The sequence below is a fragment of the Mesoplodon densirostris genome, chromosome 17 (genome assembly GCF_025265405.1).
Source record: "Mesoplodon densirostris isolate mMesDen1 chromosome 17, mMesDen1 primary haplotype, whole genome shotgun sequence".
NCBI lineage: Eukaryota > Metazoa > Chordata > Mammalia > Artiodactyla > Ziphiidae > Mesoplodon > Mesoplodon densirostris.
Window position 1 is genome coordinate 77,406,113 of NC_082677.1, and position 15,861 is coordinate 77,421,973.

At 57.9% G+C, this 15,861-nt stretch overlaps 1 protein-coding gene across 1 annotated transcript; it reads right to left on the reverse strand.

Moving 5' to 3' along the window:
• Positions 1-1,928: 1,928 nt before the first annotated feature.
• Positions 1,929-14,324, reverse strand: ADPRHL1 (ADP-ribosylhydrolase like 1). Its single transcript, XM_060080040.1, has 7 exons — positions 14,024-14,324; positions 11,289-11,453; positions 7,598-7,723; positions 5,807-5,947; positions 4,646-4,773; positions 3,265-3,397; positions 1,929-2,805 (listed from the first exon to the last, which is right to left on the reverse strand). The coding sequence occupies exons 1-7, from the start codon at positions 14,235-14,237 to the stop codon at positions 2,648-2,650; spliced, it is 1,065 nt and encodes a 354-aa protein (XP_059936023.1). The 5' UTR covers positions 14,238-14,324; the 3' UTR covers positions 1,929-2,647.
• Positions 14,325-15,861: the final 1,537 nt, after the last annotated feature.

Consider the following 15,861-nt stretch of genomic DNA (forward strand, 5'->3'; position numbering starts at 1 on the left):
TTAAACCCCGTGTTTGGGTGAAACGTCAAGCTGGGTATTTCCTGCTCCATCACGTGGCATCTGGTCCGTTTTTCCCATCCCGTCCGCTCCGGGTGCTGGGTTCATAATTCACCAAGGGCTCTGCCTGCAGATTCGGGGCTGTGGTGAATCCTCGACGGGTCTGGGAGGCCGGCGGGGCATTCAGGGAGTGCCTTGTCGGATGGCCTCTCCCACCCCTGAACCCACAGCATGGGGCGGTCAAGCACCGCCGCGGAGCCTCCCGCTGAGGAGGCCTGGGTTCAGGGGCACGCCTGGTGGTGGGGCCGCTGGACGCTGCTGGACCCTCCGATGGGGCCCTTCTGATCCTGCCCCGCGATTCAGCCCGGAGTGGCTCCCCCGACTGCGAGGGGCTGGGGGGGAAATCATCTGGCTTCCAGACATGAAAACGCTGGGAAAATGATGGGAAATCTAATGCACAATCTCTAACCAGAGAGTCTGGGGACAAGAGTTAATTGAAATCGGCCTTTAGTCTGGAAACTCGCCACAGTGCAGGGCCGTGCACCTGTCCCTGGGGATGCAAACCCTTCCCTCCGGGCACCGCTAAGATGGGGGTGTGGCCACAGATGCAGGAGGAAAACAGCATGATGGCACATGCGTCAATGGAATTTCAGGCAAGAGTTAAAAAAACTGAGGGGGACACGTGTGACTACATAGAAAAATATCCAGAAAACCGTCAAGTGGAAAATTCCCAAAGCAAATCATATGTAATGTGTTACTCCTATCTGTGGAGGGAAGTCATGTGTGTGTGTGTGTGTGTGTGTGTGTGTGTGTAACACACAAATGCACGTATGCAAACCCCCCCCTTCCCGGCCATATGTGTAGAGAACTTTCTGGAAGGACATGAAGGAATCGTGACCCACGGTTTCTCTGGTGCCTGGTGATGTGAGTCGGGGTGAGGGTTTGGAGGAACCCTGCTTCCCACACGCCCCATTTATGGGGTTGACTTTCTGAAGCTGTGTGCAGGTATCATTTTTCTAATAAAAATGAAATCAGCAAGTGTAAAATTAAAAAAAAATTTGAGTAGGTATGGAATTCTCGTCATTACTTTTTATGGTTTTGTTTTTCTTTTCAACTTTTGCCTTTCTCTGGAATAGGAAAAAGAAATGGGGAGATAGTTTCACTCTTATTTTATGATGCTGGTGAATTTCTATTCATGTGTTTTAATTTATAATCAGTCTATAAGGAGACTCACTCCCTGCTTCTCAGGATGGGTTTAATTCTCCTACATCGTCACTAAGGTGGAGGCCAAGTGGCCTCCAGTCCAGCCACCCCCATTCCTCTGATCACTTCTCTTCAGCGCAGCAGACTGTGAAGGGTCGCTTTTAGGGAAAGCCGGGGACACGGGACAGACTCCACACAGGAAGCCCAACCTGTCGTGTGTGTCTGGGAAAGTGTCGACTTACCTTAATTGGGTTCTGTTCCTGGAAGACAATTCTCATCAATCTCCCAGCCCCCCTAAACCTATCTGGACCCCGCATGGTGCAGCGTCCCCCCGTCTGCCTCTTCTGACTGAAAAGCATCTTGAGCAGCAAAGGTTAGTTCAGTTATTCAGAAACATGGCGTGGAGCCCACTGTGTTACTATGTGCAGGACAGCCCAAGGTTTCTCTCCAGCACAGCCAGGAGCCGCACTTGCCCAAGGAGTGCAAAGTGATGGATTCTGTGGAAAACACGCTCATCCCGTCCCCTCGCCCAGGACGCCGGCCTCGGGGCTGAGTGTCTGCGTGTCCGGCAGGGACGCGCCCGGCTGTGCTCCAAGGCAAAGCCTTCGGCACACAGGGCCTGCGGTCGCAAGACGGGCCCAGCCAAGCCGCCAAAGCACATGTTACACGTCAATCACCAACCGCTACTTTACTCACACCAGAGGCTACTTCAAAGAGATTTGTGTCCAAGGTTATTTTTACCAAGAGCAAGCGTGGAGAAGCCCCCGCCACGGGGAACAGGGCCAGCGAGCCCGGCGCAGGGCGGCACATGGGAGGATGCGGGCCGCACGAGGCCCCTGTTTCCTGGCTGCATCAGTTAGTCGTTCTGAGAGAGGCTGGTGTTAAATCTAGTGAGATGACTCACGTGGGCTGGAGCTTAAACACAGCGCGTGGCCCCGTAGGCGCCGGCGCCGGCCGCTCTTCCTGCGGCTCTGGGCACGCGGTGGTGAGGACGCAGACGCAGTGCCAGGTGCGGCCCCGTGAGGCTGTGGAGCCCGAGGCGCGCAGGTGTCGGGCCGCACGTCTAAGAGCTAGAAAGAGGCCGCGCTGGGCGCCCTGCAGACAGAGGAGGCCGTCCGAGCAGAGCCATCGTGGTTATGGGTGCTATTGGAATCAGTGAGCAAATGCGTTAGTTTTGCGACAGAATAAAATACACCGAGTGTCCCAGAGGCCTTTCGTGACCTTGCGTTTGGAGGTGGAGGCTGCTGAGTCCAGAGGGACGTCAGTGAGGCACTAAGCCTGGCCAGGACGGGAAGACTGTTCTCATGGGACAAACGATGTGTTTTATACGGCAGTTAGGCCTCTGAAATCGGGAGGAAAAGCTAAGATGTCACATGAGCTGCGGGTGGCCCCCCGGGGCCCCAGAGACGCCGGCGGGCCGGCAGGGGCTGGGGGCGGGGAAGGGGCTTTACTTCTCCTCCGTGGACAGGCGGTAGAGCGCCTCGCCCAGGTGCTGCAGCTGCTGCTTGTGCTCCAGCTCGCGGTACAGGCCCGCGGGGACGGCGTCCAGGCCGTGCAGCAGCCCAAACAGGCAGCCGGCGATGGCCCCCGTGGCCCCGCTCTCACCTAGAACAAAGCACGGGCCCTCAGGGCTGCACGGCGGTCCCTGGCCCCCGCTGCCCCCTTGACCCCTTGCCAGGAGGCCGGGCCATCTCAGCCTCCACCCTTGGCCTCAGCCAAAGCCCAGGCTTGCTCCGGGCGGTGCCGGGGAAGGGGGCCGGGGTGTCCCCTCCCCCTCCTGGGACAGCCGCACACCCTGGTGCACTCGGGCGACCGCCTCCCGCGGGCCCTGCCCACGCACCGCCCACCACCCCCGCCGCCCCCGCTTCGGACTCTCAGCTCCTCCCCCGCGTCCGCCCGCGGCCCTGGGCCGCTGCCCCTTCTCCACTCCCCCGCCCCGGGAGGTGTCGCGTCTCCACACCTGGGCACCCGGAGGTCCCAGCAGTGTAGGTGGGGAGCCCGGGCCCGGCAGGAGGGCCTGGCTGGTGGCCTCTTACTTCACACTCGCGAGAAGGCGCATCTCACCTCCGTGGAACATGGCCCGGTGGCAGAGCTCCGTCCAGCTGCCCTTGGCTCCTAAAAGGGCATCGTAGGCAATCATGGGGGCGTCGTGGCCCCGCCGGCCCCCGCGACCTTCCGAGCTCCATTTCCTGTAGGTCTGGAGAAAGCGCCACAGGTCAGAGGCACAGGCCGCCGGGAACCGTGTCCCGTGCGTTAGAGCACGAGCTTCCGGGTTCATCTGTGCGCTTATGTGATGCCCCTGTGTGCCGGGCATTGCCCCAGGGCTGCGGGTGGACACTGAGCAGGAAAGACTGGCTTCCCATGTCCCTCACCCCAGCCGTCCCGCAGATAAACAAACACGCCAGCTGCAGGGCAGCAGAGTCTATGACAGAGACAGCCGTCAAGGGGTCTGGAGTGCTGTGACGGGGCCGCGGCGGCAGCACAGCCGGCGCCACGGCATGACGTGAGCTCTGCGTGGGGCACAGGGACAAGCGAGGCCGGGCGGGGGCGCCGCGTGTGGCCAGGGCCGCAGGCCGGCCAGAGGACACGGTGGGGGAGGGCACGGTGGCCTGAGCAGCCGGTGGCGCAGAGCAGGCCCCTGTGGGTCTGTGGAGAAGGCTGACGAGGGGCAGGGGCCAGATAGGGCTGGGTGGGTGGATGTGGGCAGGTCACGCCCCTGTGCCTTAGCAGCAGAGGCCGTGTCGGTTTGGGGCAAGAGCATCTCCACAGGAAGAAGAAGAACAGTGCTTCTGAGTCTTCCTGCATCAGGGGGCCCATGAGAGATCAACGAAAGGGCGGTAGGAAGCACCTAAAAAGGGAAGGGTGGACCCTTCCTCTCCCCCTTTTCCTTCCTGACACCTGGAATGCAGATGTGCTGGCTGGAGTGGGAGCAGCCAGTTTGGACTATGAGGCGTGCTCACAGAACAGCAGAGCAGCCAGACAGAAGGATCCTCAGCTCCTCACTGCAAGGGGCTTCTGACTCAGCTCTGATTCCCTTGACGTGAGGATAATGAACTCCTGTCTTGCTTAAACCGCAGTTACAGCGGTTTCTCTTATGCTACCAAACACGATCCTGATGATTTCAGCCACTGGGGGGTTTTCTCAGCATGGGGAATGCCAGTGGTTTGCACAGACTTATTCATCCCTCTATCCCCAGTCCCTAGAAGAGATGAAGTGAGATGGACTATTTTCACATTTTCAACTTTTCTAGCACAAGTCGTGCTTATAATCAGAGAAAATGAAAAGTTAAAGCACCATCCATTTCCAATGGGCTTCCTTCGAGAAGCCTTCCACGGCGCCGCCTTCCAGCTGCTCCCTCAGCCCACCTCCACCACGGGGTTCCGTACAGCCGGGCGCGGCGGCCCCGACAGCTCCTGCTCGCCACCCATGTCGCCGGCAGACCTACCTTGTCCCTCTCCTCCGCGTTGTAGCGGTCGGGAAAGCTGGCCTCGTTCTCCGTGTCCTCACTGATTTTTCTCTCCTCCAAGTAAAACTGCCATTTAGCTTCAAAGTAAAACCAGTGCTCCTGGTATTCTACACACAAAGAGCAGGTGAGTGGGCTGTGGCGGCCGTCTAGCTGGGCGCCGTGGGCAGAGGGCGGGAGGCGGGACGCAGAGCCCACGCCCTCCGCCCAGTCTGGGGCAGAGGAGGGCTTGGCGCCTCGCCTCAGCTAGGGCTCGGGAAATTCGAAAATGCTCACACTGTAGTTACTGTGACACATCAGCAAGGAAGATGGAGATCGAAACCAACCCAAAGAATTGCCTGACCATGCACTGAACTAAGGCAGCGATCGCAGTATTTTTAAGTGGCTTCTCTTGAAAATTCTGAACCTGTGTATTTTTTAAAATTAATTTTATTTATTTGGGGCTGTGTTGGGTCTTTGTTGCTGCGTGGGGGCTACTCCTCGTTGCGATACGCGGGCTTCTCATTGCCGTGGCTTCTCTTGTTGCGGAGCACGGGCTCTAGGCGCGCGGGCTCAGTAGTTGTGGTGCATGGGCTCAGTAGTTGTGGCTCACGGGCTCTAGAGCGCAGGCTCAGTAGCTGTGGCGCACGGGCTTAGTTGCTCCACGGCATGTGAGATCTTCCCGGACCAGGGCTCTAACTCGTGTCCCCTGCCTTGGCAGGCGGATTCTTAACCACTGCACCACCAGGGAAGCCCTGAACCTGTGTATTTTTATTAATTCAACACTGTGCCTGCAAAGTCAGGAGAGAGGACGTTCGTTATCCCTAACTAGCAGCTTGACCTCTAAGCCCCAAAGGCGCTGAAGCGACTTTTCTAAAGTCATTTTAGGAGGATGCTGCTGCAAAGTCTGGAGCAGCAGCTGCAACGGCTAGTGGATGATGGGTGTGTGTGTGTGGGGGGGGGTGCCCGCGTCTCGAGAACCCAGAGGGGATCCCCTGCTCACCTGACCCGCTGCCTTCTGGCCAGGAGATACTGCAGACCTTCTTTGTGGGGTCAGCCTGTCACACGGCCCCCCCAGTCTGTCCAAGTCTGCTCTGGGTATGGCTGGAGCCCACCTCCTTCTAAGGTGCTGGGGGAAGGTGTCGGGAGGGAGACCGGGCTCACCTGCCAGGTGCCGGATGGTCCTCTTACAATACTCCTCAGCCAGCGGGACCGTCCTCAGCATGTCTCGTCCCCACTGCTCCAGCCGCTTGCCCTGAATGGCGTACGACGCGAACAGGGCCGTGCACAGGGACCCGAGGAAGCCTGGGGTGGCAGGAGAGAGGGTGAAAGTTGGCACCAGCCTCACCCCCTCCCAGGTGCTGGACACGCTGTGTCCCTGAGCTTTGCAAATTTGACCTTCAGTTACTGTCTGCAAGGGGGCAGTGGCGGGGTGGGGAGAGCACGATCCCTGCCTCCAAGTGCTGCTGTGGGCACGGGATCCAAGCCCAGGTGAGCCCCTGCCGAGCTGCCCCGCGAGCGGCCACGGGAAGCGGGGCCCCAGGGAGGCGTCAGCCGCAACCACTTCTGGGGCAGGGACGAGCGTCTGGTTCTCGCGCCTGGGGTCCAGCTGCCGTCCTGACCACCTGCCACCGCCCACCTCCCGTCACGGGGTGCTTCAGCTCCAGATGTGGGACGCAATGCTCCCGGGCAATAAAGGTAAGAAAAACTGACACTTGCCTCCAAAGGCAGTTCAAAAATTGCAAAGGAGAGTGGAGTTAAAACGTGCTTCCAGGTATTAAGTGTGTGCTGTCCGACCCTAGTCACCAGCCTAGAAATATATAAATTACCCAGCTCTTAAACGTGTGAAACAACATTTCTTTAATAAGAGTGGGCAGGGCTTCCCTGGTGGCGCAGTGGTTGAGAGTCCGCCTGCCGATGCAGGGGACACGGGTTCGTGCCCCAGTCCGGGAAGATCCCACATGCCGCGGAGCGGCTGGGCCCGTGAGCCATGGCCGCTGGGCCTGCGTGTCCGGAGCCTGTGCTCTGCAACGGGAGAGGCCACCACAAGAGTGGGCAATAAATTAACTAATGTTCTAGATGTTTAAACTCTCACCCCAGGTTCTCGTACTCATGGCATTGTTTCCAAATGTTCAACATTTTCCTGTTGGAAGGCTGTTTATGTTTAATCCACTTCTGCTGAGTCGGGGGTTAGCAAACTCCTCTCCACCGCCCGGACGTTGCCACCTGGCTGAATTACATGGCTTTGTGCTCAGAGATCTGACGGGCTCAACCATGGGGTCCGTGGCTCAGCGGCCGCACCTGCTGTGGACTCAGTGGCGTGTTTTACCACATCCACGCCTCAGGTGCCACGGCACCCGCGTCGGCTGCTTCCTGGAGGGCACAGGGCGGCCCTCGCAGCTCAGGGAGACACCAGTAAGCCCAGACCTTGCAGGTGACCTTGAAAGGAGCACAGTCACCGAGAGTAGCTGGCACCCTCGACCCCGGGGCCGGGAGCCAAGCTCCGCCAGAACTCAGGAGGGTTCTCCTTGTCTGAAGTTTGGAGCTGGCTGCTCCCCGGTCACGTCTCACGGGCGGGCGCTGGGTCAGCAGGCCCGCCCTCCCTCTGGAGCCCGACCCTTGGGGGGCAGCCTGGAGTGTGGGCCCCCTGCGCACCCCGAGCGGTGCTGTATTCGACCCGCTTTGTCCTGACACACGGGGGGAGGGGCGTCTGCCGCCACAGCCACCGGACCCGGCCAGGGCGCGGCGCACAGCGCCCACGGGGCCCGACGGCGGGGCCGGCTCCCCGCTGGACAGCCCGGCAGAGGTGACGGCTCCTGGGGCTCCAGCCAGACCCCAGGCTCGTTCAGAACCTGTGCTGTCCTGCTTCTCTTGTGACGTGACCGACTTTGAAGCGGGGAGAAGGCCTTCCCGTCCAGCCTCCCCACGCCTCCCCGCCGCCCGCGGCTGCGTCACCTGTGGGATGGTTGTGTGTCATCCGGCCGCACTCCACGCTGACCTCGAGCAGCGTCTCCAGCCGCCCTGGCTGCCAGTACCGCATGCCCACGCACATCGCCTTGGTGGCAGCGCCGAACCCGGAGCCTGCGTGGACCGTGGGAGACCTCGTCTTAGACCTCTGAGCCGGCGATGCCGGCTTCGGCAGCCGAGCTCTCACGAACCATATGAAGATGTACAAAGACCACGTGCTACCACGAGTATCACGGGGTCATCTACATGAGTCCAAAATAGGGAAATTGCCCACATTCCTGACAAAGAAAAGAGAGGAAAGAAGTTGCAAAGCAGCCATTAAAAACAGGATTTTTGATGGGATGAGGAAATGCTCCTTCTGGGAAAACGTAGGAGAGAGAATTGCACGCACAGTATGCTTTCAGTGATATGTTTCCTCTTTTTAAAAGCAGCTTCATTTAGTTATAATTGACATACAATCAACTGCACATATTTAAGGAATGCAAGTTGTCCTGACAAAATACACCTGTGAACCTGGCACCTAAATAAAAATTGCAAACCTATCTGTCACCCCCAAAGTCTTCTTGTGCCCCTCCGCCCTCCTCACGGGCCACAGGTTAGTTTGCCTTTTGTAGCGTTTTATATAAACAGACATGTGGCTTTGCCTTTTCATTCTGAGCAGAGTCGTCAGGAGGGCAGAAGAATGCACGTGGGAAGTATTCCTCCTCTTTACTTTCCTGGAAGAGTTGTGTACAGTTGGCACCATTGCTTCTTTAACTGTTTCTAGAATCTCCACTGAGGCCACCTGGACCCAGAGTTTTCCTTGTAAGGTCTTTCATAGATTTAATGTTACCTGGGTGACCTGTTTAGTCTTGAGTGACCTTTGGTAGTTGATGTATTTCAAGGAATTTATCCATTTCATCTAAGTTGTTAAATTTATTGGTATAAAACTTTGAATAATATTCCTTCACTGTCCATTCAATTTCTGTAGAATCTGTAGGGACATCACCCCCTCATTGTCGATACTGGTAATTTGTGTTTTCCTCTTCTTTTCTTGATCATTATGCCTAGAAGAGTATCAGTTTTTTATCTTAAAGAGTCAGTTATTGGTTTTGTTGATTTTCTCTATCATTTTTCTGTTTTCTATGTCATTGATTTCCGCTCTTTCAATTTTTCCTTTTCTTTCATTTTCTTTGGGCTCTTTTTCTAGTTTCTTACGGTAAAGATGAAGTCATTGGTTTGAGAACTTGCTACTGCAGAATCTCTGCCCGTAACTGTGGGTTTGTCTGCTTCTCTGTGCAGCTCTATTAGTTTTTGCTTTATCTATTTGGAAGGTTTGTTACGAGGCACATAAACTTCCAGGTTTGTTATTTCTCCCGATGAACGGTGCCTCCTTTTGTCCCTGGCGACATCCTTCCCTTTTGGTGTAAAGGAGTCACTCCAGCTTCCCTTTGATTAGTGTCACACGGCGTGTCGTTTTCCATCTAACCTGTTTGTATTTACAGTGCGTCCTTTACAAGCAGCACAGAGTTGGGACTTGCTTCTTCATCCCGTCTGACCCTTTTGTTTGGGGTCCCGAGACCTCTCTCGTTTGCTGTGATGATTGGTGATGAGGTGACGTCATCATCTTGGTACTGGGTTTCCTGCCTGTCCTACCTGTTATTTGCACCCTTCTCTCTCTTTCCTGCCAAGAGGGCGGCACATTATGGAGATTCGCTTCCACCCAGATGAGTATTCCCGTGGGTGGAGGACGGCAAAGACCCTCATGGTGCCAGCTCCAGCGGGGAGAGGCTACAGGGGTCAGAGCCGCGGAGCATTCAGCACGCAGACCGGTTGGAGCCGGCTTTCCTCGCAGGGAGGAGAGGACTTAGGGTCTGTGTGGTCTCCGCTCCCCGTTCCCGGGGCCGGGCCGCTCCCGGAGCCCAGGCCAGGCGGTGGGCCGCGTGCAGCCTCCCGGGCTGCGGGGGAGGCCCTGTCCCCTCCCCACGGGGCAGACATGGTGCCGGCTGAGGACGTCCATGTGGACCCACAACGGAGAGGCGTCTCCCGCCAGGGAAGGGGCGTCTGGGCCAAGGGCCACTCCTCCTGGGCCCCACAGAGGGGACCGTCCGGTCAGCTCTGCCTGGCCCAGCTGAGGCCCAGGTCACACGACGGCTGCTCCCCCAGCGAGCATCACTGAAAGGGTTCCATTTCGTGTCTTTGGCTGGCTTACGAGTTGTCACTGTTCAGGGATCTGAGCAGCTGCCTGGGTCCACCTTCGCAGGACACTGACCCACTTCAGGGCTGAATGGGACCCTGACCCTCCCAGCGCCCCCATGCTGGGGTGTCAGGCGTTTGCTCTGACATATTTGATAAATGCTGCGGCACATCGTTATTACTTTTAATGCCACATCTTTAGAGACGGTTAAATAATAAGTCAACACCCGCGTCCTCACCGTTTCCACCGACTCCCTGCCCCACTGGCGGTGTCCTCCTGCCTGAAGGTTGTCCTGGGCATCTCTCCCTGGGCACCTGCCCGGCATGAACTCCTCGGCTTGTTTGCCTGCAAAGGGCACTTGGCCTTCACTCGGGAAGGCGTCCTCTGGGTGTCGGTCTGGCTGGTGCTTTCTCTACACCCGGATGACTCTGCTTCTGACGAGAACCTGCCGTCTTTGCCTTGGTGGTCGGTACGGGAGACGCGTTCCTGTCTTTATTATTAGTTTTCAGCGGTTTGATTGCTATGTGCCTTGGTGTAGTTTGCTTCGTGTTTCTTGTGCTTGGAATTTACTGAGATTCTTGGGCATGTGAGTTTATGTTTTGGATCAAATTTGGAAAAATTTGGCCACTATTTCTTCACATATTTTTTTGTTCCCCCTCCTCTTTTCAGGGCTCCAGTTACAGGTGCGTTAGTGCTTTGACTTGTCCTGTGGCTCCCGGGAGCCCTTTTCACATTCTGGGGTTCCTTTTTTTTTCTGTATGTCCCATTTTGGATAGTTTCTATCGCTGTGCCTTCAAACTCACTAATCTTTTCTTCTGAAATGTCTAATCTGCTGTTAATCTCAGTCAGTGAATTTTTAAACTCAGACATTGTAGTGTTTTTCTCTAGAACTGTGATGAAGGTCTTTTTTATACCTACATGTCTCTATTTAACCTTTCAAAAATATAGAATACACACTATTTTATACCCTTACCTGGTAACTTTAACGACTGTGTCAGGGTTCGTCAGTTCTGATTTACTGATGTTTCTCTTTATTATGGACCATGCTTCCTGCTTCTTTATGTGCCAGTAACATTTGATTTGACGGCATCCTTCAAGGTAAACCCAGAGGGACAGGTCTGCCCTCAGCGTCAACCCGGAGGGCGTGTCCAGGACGCCGGGGGCAGAGACTGCAGCTGCCTGGTAACACCACCCGGAGGACACATGAGATCATCACCCCGAGGACACATGAGGTCATCACAGAGACAGACGTTTATGCAGGTGGTGTATGCTTTCCTTGATGCACTGGCTAAAAATAACACATTTAAAGGGAAAGCAGTGGGAAAATGTTCCTTAAAATAAATCAGGGATGGTGACAGAGTTGCTGGGGATGCTAGTGACCCTGAAGCCGGCGCCCAGGCTGGCTGGCTTCCTGGGCGGCCGGCCAGTGCGGTGACAGGCAGGGTGGTGTCGCGGGGCCCTGGAGCCCCGTGGCCTTAGAGGGAGAGGAACTCATGCTCTGACCTTTCTCGTTGAAGGGCGTGTGCCAGGCCAGGAGATAGTTGTCAGGCTTCAGCTGTGAGCAGCCCTCGACGGTGGCCGGGTCTACCCGCTGCCCTGGGAGCTTCTCGAGCGCATCCACGTAGCGTCGCACCATCTCACGGTACAGGTCGTCCAGGCACCAGAAGTCTGGGGCGGAAGGGGGTGTGTGGGGGGCAGGGTCAAACAAGGGGCGGGTGGACGGCAGTGACAAGGGAAGCGACGACCAGCGTCCGGCCCCATCCCCCCAGGAGGAGGGAGAGTCCGGGGTCAGCTCACAGGACCCTGACTCCCCGGAGAAACCTGACCGCAGACGAACAATGCGCTGTGGATCTCATTGAATTTCAGGTGTTGTAGTTTGCTGCTGTGCCTCTTCTAGTTACACACCAGAATCTAGAAAAACCCAGGATCCTCATACACGGCTCGCGGTTCTATCCGTGAGAGGCCCAACTGGCCCGAAACCTGCCTGTTCCTCAGGCCCTCGGGGAGCCACGTCCAGGGTACAGGGAGCTGACCCTCTCCCATCTCCCTGTCAGCGAAGCAGCCAAGTCGCCACTGCCCACTGTCCCCACTGCCTCCTCGTGGGAAGGTGTTCTGGGGACAAGTGTGGTCTCGAGTCCCTCGGAGATCATGGGCCACATGACAGGGGCACCCAGGCTGTCACCTGGGTGGCACCGGGTTTGGCTGACCTGTACTGTGTGGCCTCACGTGACCCCCCGCCCCCGCCACGCGCCCACCACTGCAGGGTCAGGCTCCTGTCTGTCTACTGTTTCCTCCTAGACAAGGCTCAGCGAGGGGCGGTCACTTGCCGAGGCCAGAGCTGGCCAATGGATTTCAGTCGCAAAGCCTGAGCACTTCTGCCATTAAATGAATCCACCGCGTGGTGTACAGAGGCCACACACCCTCCAAAGTCGGGGCCCAAGATGACTGGTCACACGGAGAGCAGACCGGACAGTGCAGGGCAGGGCGCACCTGCCAACACAGCTGACGGGCACCAGGAACCCGGCCTGTGCGGGGCTGCATCTCAGGCCTCGGGGACCGCCCCTCCTCTCTGGGAGTCTGCCTGTCTTTGGAAATCGCGTGAAGAGCCGCTGTCCATCGGGGCCCCTGAAGTATTGCGTGTCCAGCAGCCCCAGCAGGCGGGTTGGTGCTTCAGATGCAGGCACGAGGCTGTCTGGGTTCCAGTCCGCACCCACTGTGTGGCGCTGGGCAGGTTACTCAGCGCCAAAGAGTGAGTGTGGACAGGAACCACACTCTGTGCGTCGGTTCCTCGTAATAAAGCCGACCTGCAGGGCGGTGTGAGGACCCGATGACGCCGCCCGCAGTTAGAACAGCACCCGGCCACAGTCACCCGAGTCTGCCGTCGCTGTGACTCAGGGGGCTCAGAGGCCCCTTCCACAGGCTGCAGTTTGTTATTAAAGAAAAAAGCTGGGCTGTTTGAAAACTAAACTTAAATGAAATTCCAACTTGTATGTTTAGGGAGCTGAAAATACATTCGCTTGCTGAGTTTCTGGGGGCGCAGGCCCGCCCGAGCACGCCCTGGTGACCCGCTGGCCAGAGGGCGTGCGTCCGTCCAGCTGCACCCGCAGCCATCGGAACTGGGCCCACTGCCACCGTCCTCACCTGGGGCAGATTCCGCCCTATTCCTGCCAAGAGGACGTAACTCGATCCAACCCGGGGGAGCACATTCTCGTCGGGGGCCGAGCCGGGAACTATCCTGGGGGCCGCCGCACGGGACGGAGACACACCGTGGGCTCTGCCAGGTGAGAACCAACACGAGGGCACACGACTGACACAGAGGGACACGGGAACCTGCCTGAAAGCCTCACAGTCAGCCCCCGCTGCCCCCAATTTCGGAGTTTGCAGACTCTGAAGGACGCTTGCTGCGCCAGCTTGCTGTGACACTGTCTTATCTGAGGTGGCTTAGCTCTCCCCCCGGCTACTTGGGACCCGGCAGAGCAGACGGCATTCCTGTGCGGTGACAGCAGAGCTAAACCCGGCTGCTGGCACCGGCCCGCGGGGTGAGCACATGGTGACACGTACATTCCAGCCACTTCAGAGCTGCCGCAAGTTCTAATTTTGCAGTGACGTGTCACCACTCGATACTTGTGGGGAAGCTGCGCCTCACAGACACCCGCTGCTTCTCTGAAATTCAGTGAAGGCTTGCTCCTAAAATCAACCTGCTCCTTAAGGAAACGTGTCTCCCCTCAAGTCACAGCATCTTCTCAGGACAACTGGGAAACTGTAGCAACTCTCCGAGCTAAATCCTATTTTGGTAGGTGGCGTTTTAACCACAGTTCATTGGAATTTAGAAGTAATTCCCCCAAAATATCATCGTAATGGGTCCAAATTTCAAACTGGCTTATTATTTTATGTATTGTTGAAATAAACTCAGAAGCAGGCTTACTACCTGCAGTGAAAAGCTGAGCCCTCATTCCAAACCCCAAAGCGAGCCATTCGGTTGCTTTTAACCCTAGAGACAGAGGCTCGCCGAGTGAACGTTTACAAAACAGTGAAAAGTCCTGGTTTAAGAACCTGAGGCTGCCGGTGAGCATAGAGATACTGTCACCCGAGGGGCTATGTGGGAACACCACCCATGGCACGTCCGGTTTGCGGGGACCCGGGTGTGACAAGCGGGTTTCAGCAGCGGTAGCGGGTGACCCCCGGGCTCCCCCTCACCGCGGGATCCCGCGCGCCCGCCCGCCGGGGCTGAGCCTCACCTGTGACCAGGGCCCCTGCCGTCGTCATGTGCATGATGGTGTTGTCGCTCACCGGCCACCTCTCTGGCGAGAGCACCAGGTGGTCCAGTCCCCCCACCTTTCCCGGCTCCTTCTGGAGCTCGGGGCCTGAGGCGCTGCCCTTCCTGAAGGCGTGTCCGTGCCCGAGTGCATCGCCCACGGCCCCCAGCAGCATCGCAGCCTGAAACTTCTCCATCTCTGCCGGCAGCTGCCGGGCGCCCAGCCTTCAGCCCGCCCCGCCGGCCCCTGTTCTGGTCGTCGCGTCGCCGTCGGGAGCCTCCCGGAGCGGCCAGGCGCCCTCTTCTGTCCCGGGCGGGCGGCACCGTCTGGGCCCGCAGCCCGCAACCACGTGGTGCGCCCAGAGCTGGCTCTTCCGTGGGGGCACCTGCGGCTGAGAGCACTGCTCTCGGAGGGAGGTGTGCACGGCGCGCTGGGGAGACGCACGCGTCTCTAGAGCTTCCAGGTGTAATTCGCGCACCGTCGGGGTCACTGCGTTCGGTCCAGTCACGCGGCTGCGTCAACCCTCCCCGCGGCCCCTCTGCTCCCTGGGCCTCCGCCCACCCCGTTGGTCTCTGTGGCTCTGCCTTTCCGGGACTTTCAATTACACGGGATCGCGCTCGGCGGCCTCCACGCTGCGACTCGGCTGTCACACGCATGGCTCTGTTTTCAGGAGGACTCGTTGATTATAAAGCGTGTTTATGGTAGAAAACTGCCACGTGCGAAGGGGGAAAGCACGTGGAGCCGCCGCGTGCGCGATCACGGGCGTCCCCGCGGCCCAGCGTCAGCAAAGGCTCCCCGACAGCCAGCCTCCCGGCCGCTCCGTGTGTGCGCAGAGCCCGGAGCCCCGAGGGGTCAGCGAGGGCGCCCTCCCACCGATCCCGTTCCACGGGGAGGATGCTCACGGCCGTGCTGAGGCTGAGAGTGGGGGGAACCCCTGCGAACCAGGGACCTTGACTTGAAAAGAGGGGTCAGGCGAGCTACCACCTCTGTCCCCAGGCCCCTTGTCCCCCAGGTTCTGGTCCCACATCAGACCAGGACGAGCAGGAGGGCGTCATGCTGGGATGTAAGAAACACGTCTGATAAAACTTAAGTTTCTTTCGATAACAAGATACTAAGATGCCTTTAAATGAACGGGTCGGACTTCCCTGGCAGTCCAGTGGTTACAACTCCACACGGGTTCGATCCCCGATCAGGGAACTGAGACCCACACGCCGCGTGGCGTGGCAAGAAAAAAAGAAAGAAAAGGTCAATGAATGGGTAGTATCCTCACAGCACTTATTAAAAGTGAGGCTCTGGAACACGACCCCGGCCGGCACAGTTCTGAGAGGTCCTGAAGCAAAAGTCCTTTACGACCGGTGCAGTTGGCCCGGGTTGCTAGGGTGCAGGCTCCCTCCCCGAGGGCAGCCCCTCAGACAGCCACCCACGTGGGGAGAAAGGCAGCACGTGGCAGACACCGCTCATCACTGAGGCAGGGGTGCCGTCTTCGGCTGGTCTCGTTTGCTGAACCTGAGGCGGCAGACACTGTCGTCGGAGACGCTAAGAGCAGCCCCACACCTGCTGGCCGACGGCAGCCGAGAGGAGGAGGCGAGGCGAGCCCACTGCCTGGTTCCTGCAGTGTTTGCCGAGCCCTGGTCGTGTGCCGTGAGTCGTGGGTGTGGCTGTCCCCACAGAGCCTGGAGCTGGAGACATATGTAATATCCCACTTAAGCGTTTACTAAGGTAAAAGAACACACTGACGTGTACGATGTCACCAACACGGAAGACGTGGTGCTGTCCAGCCCAGGAACTCCCGGCAGGCACGGGGAGCCCACGTGTGTTAG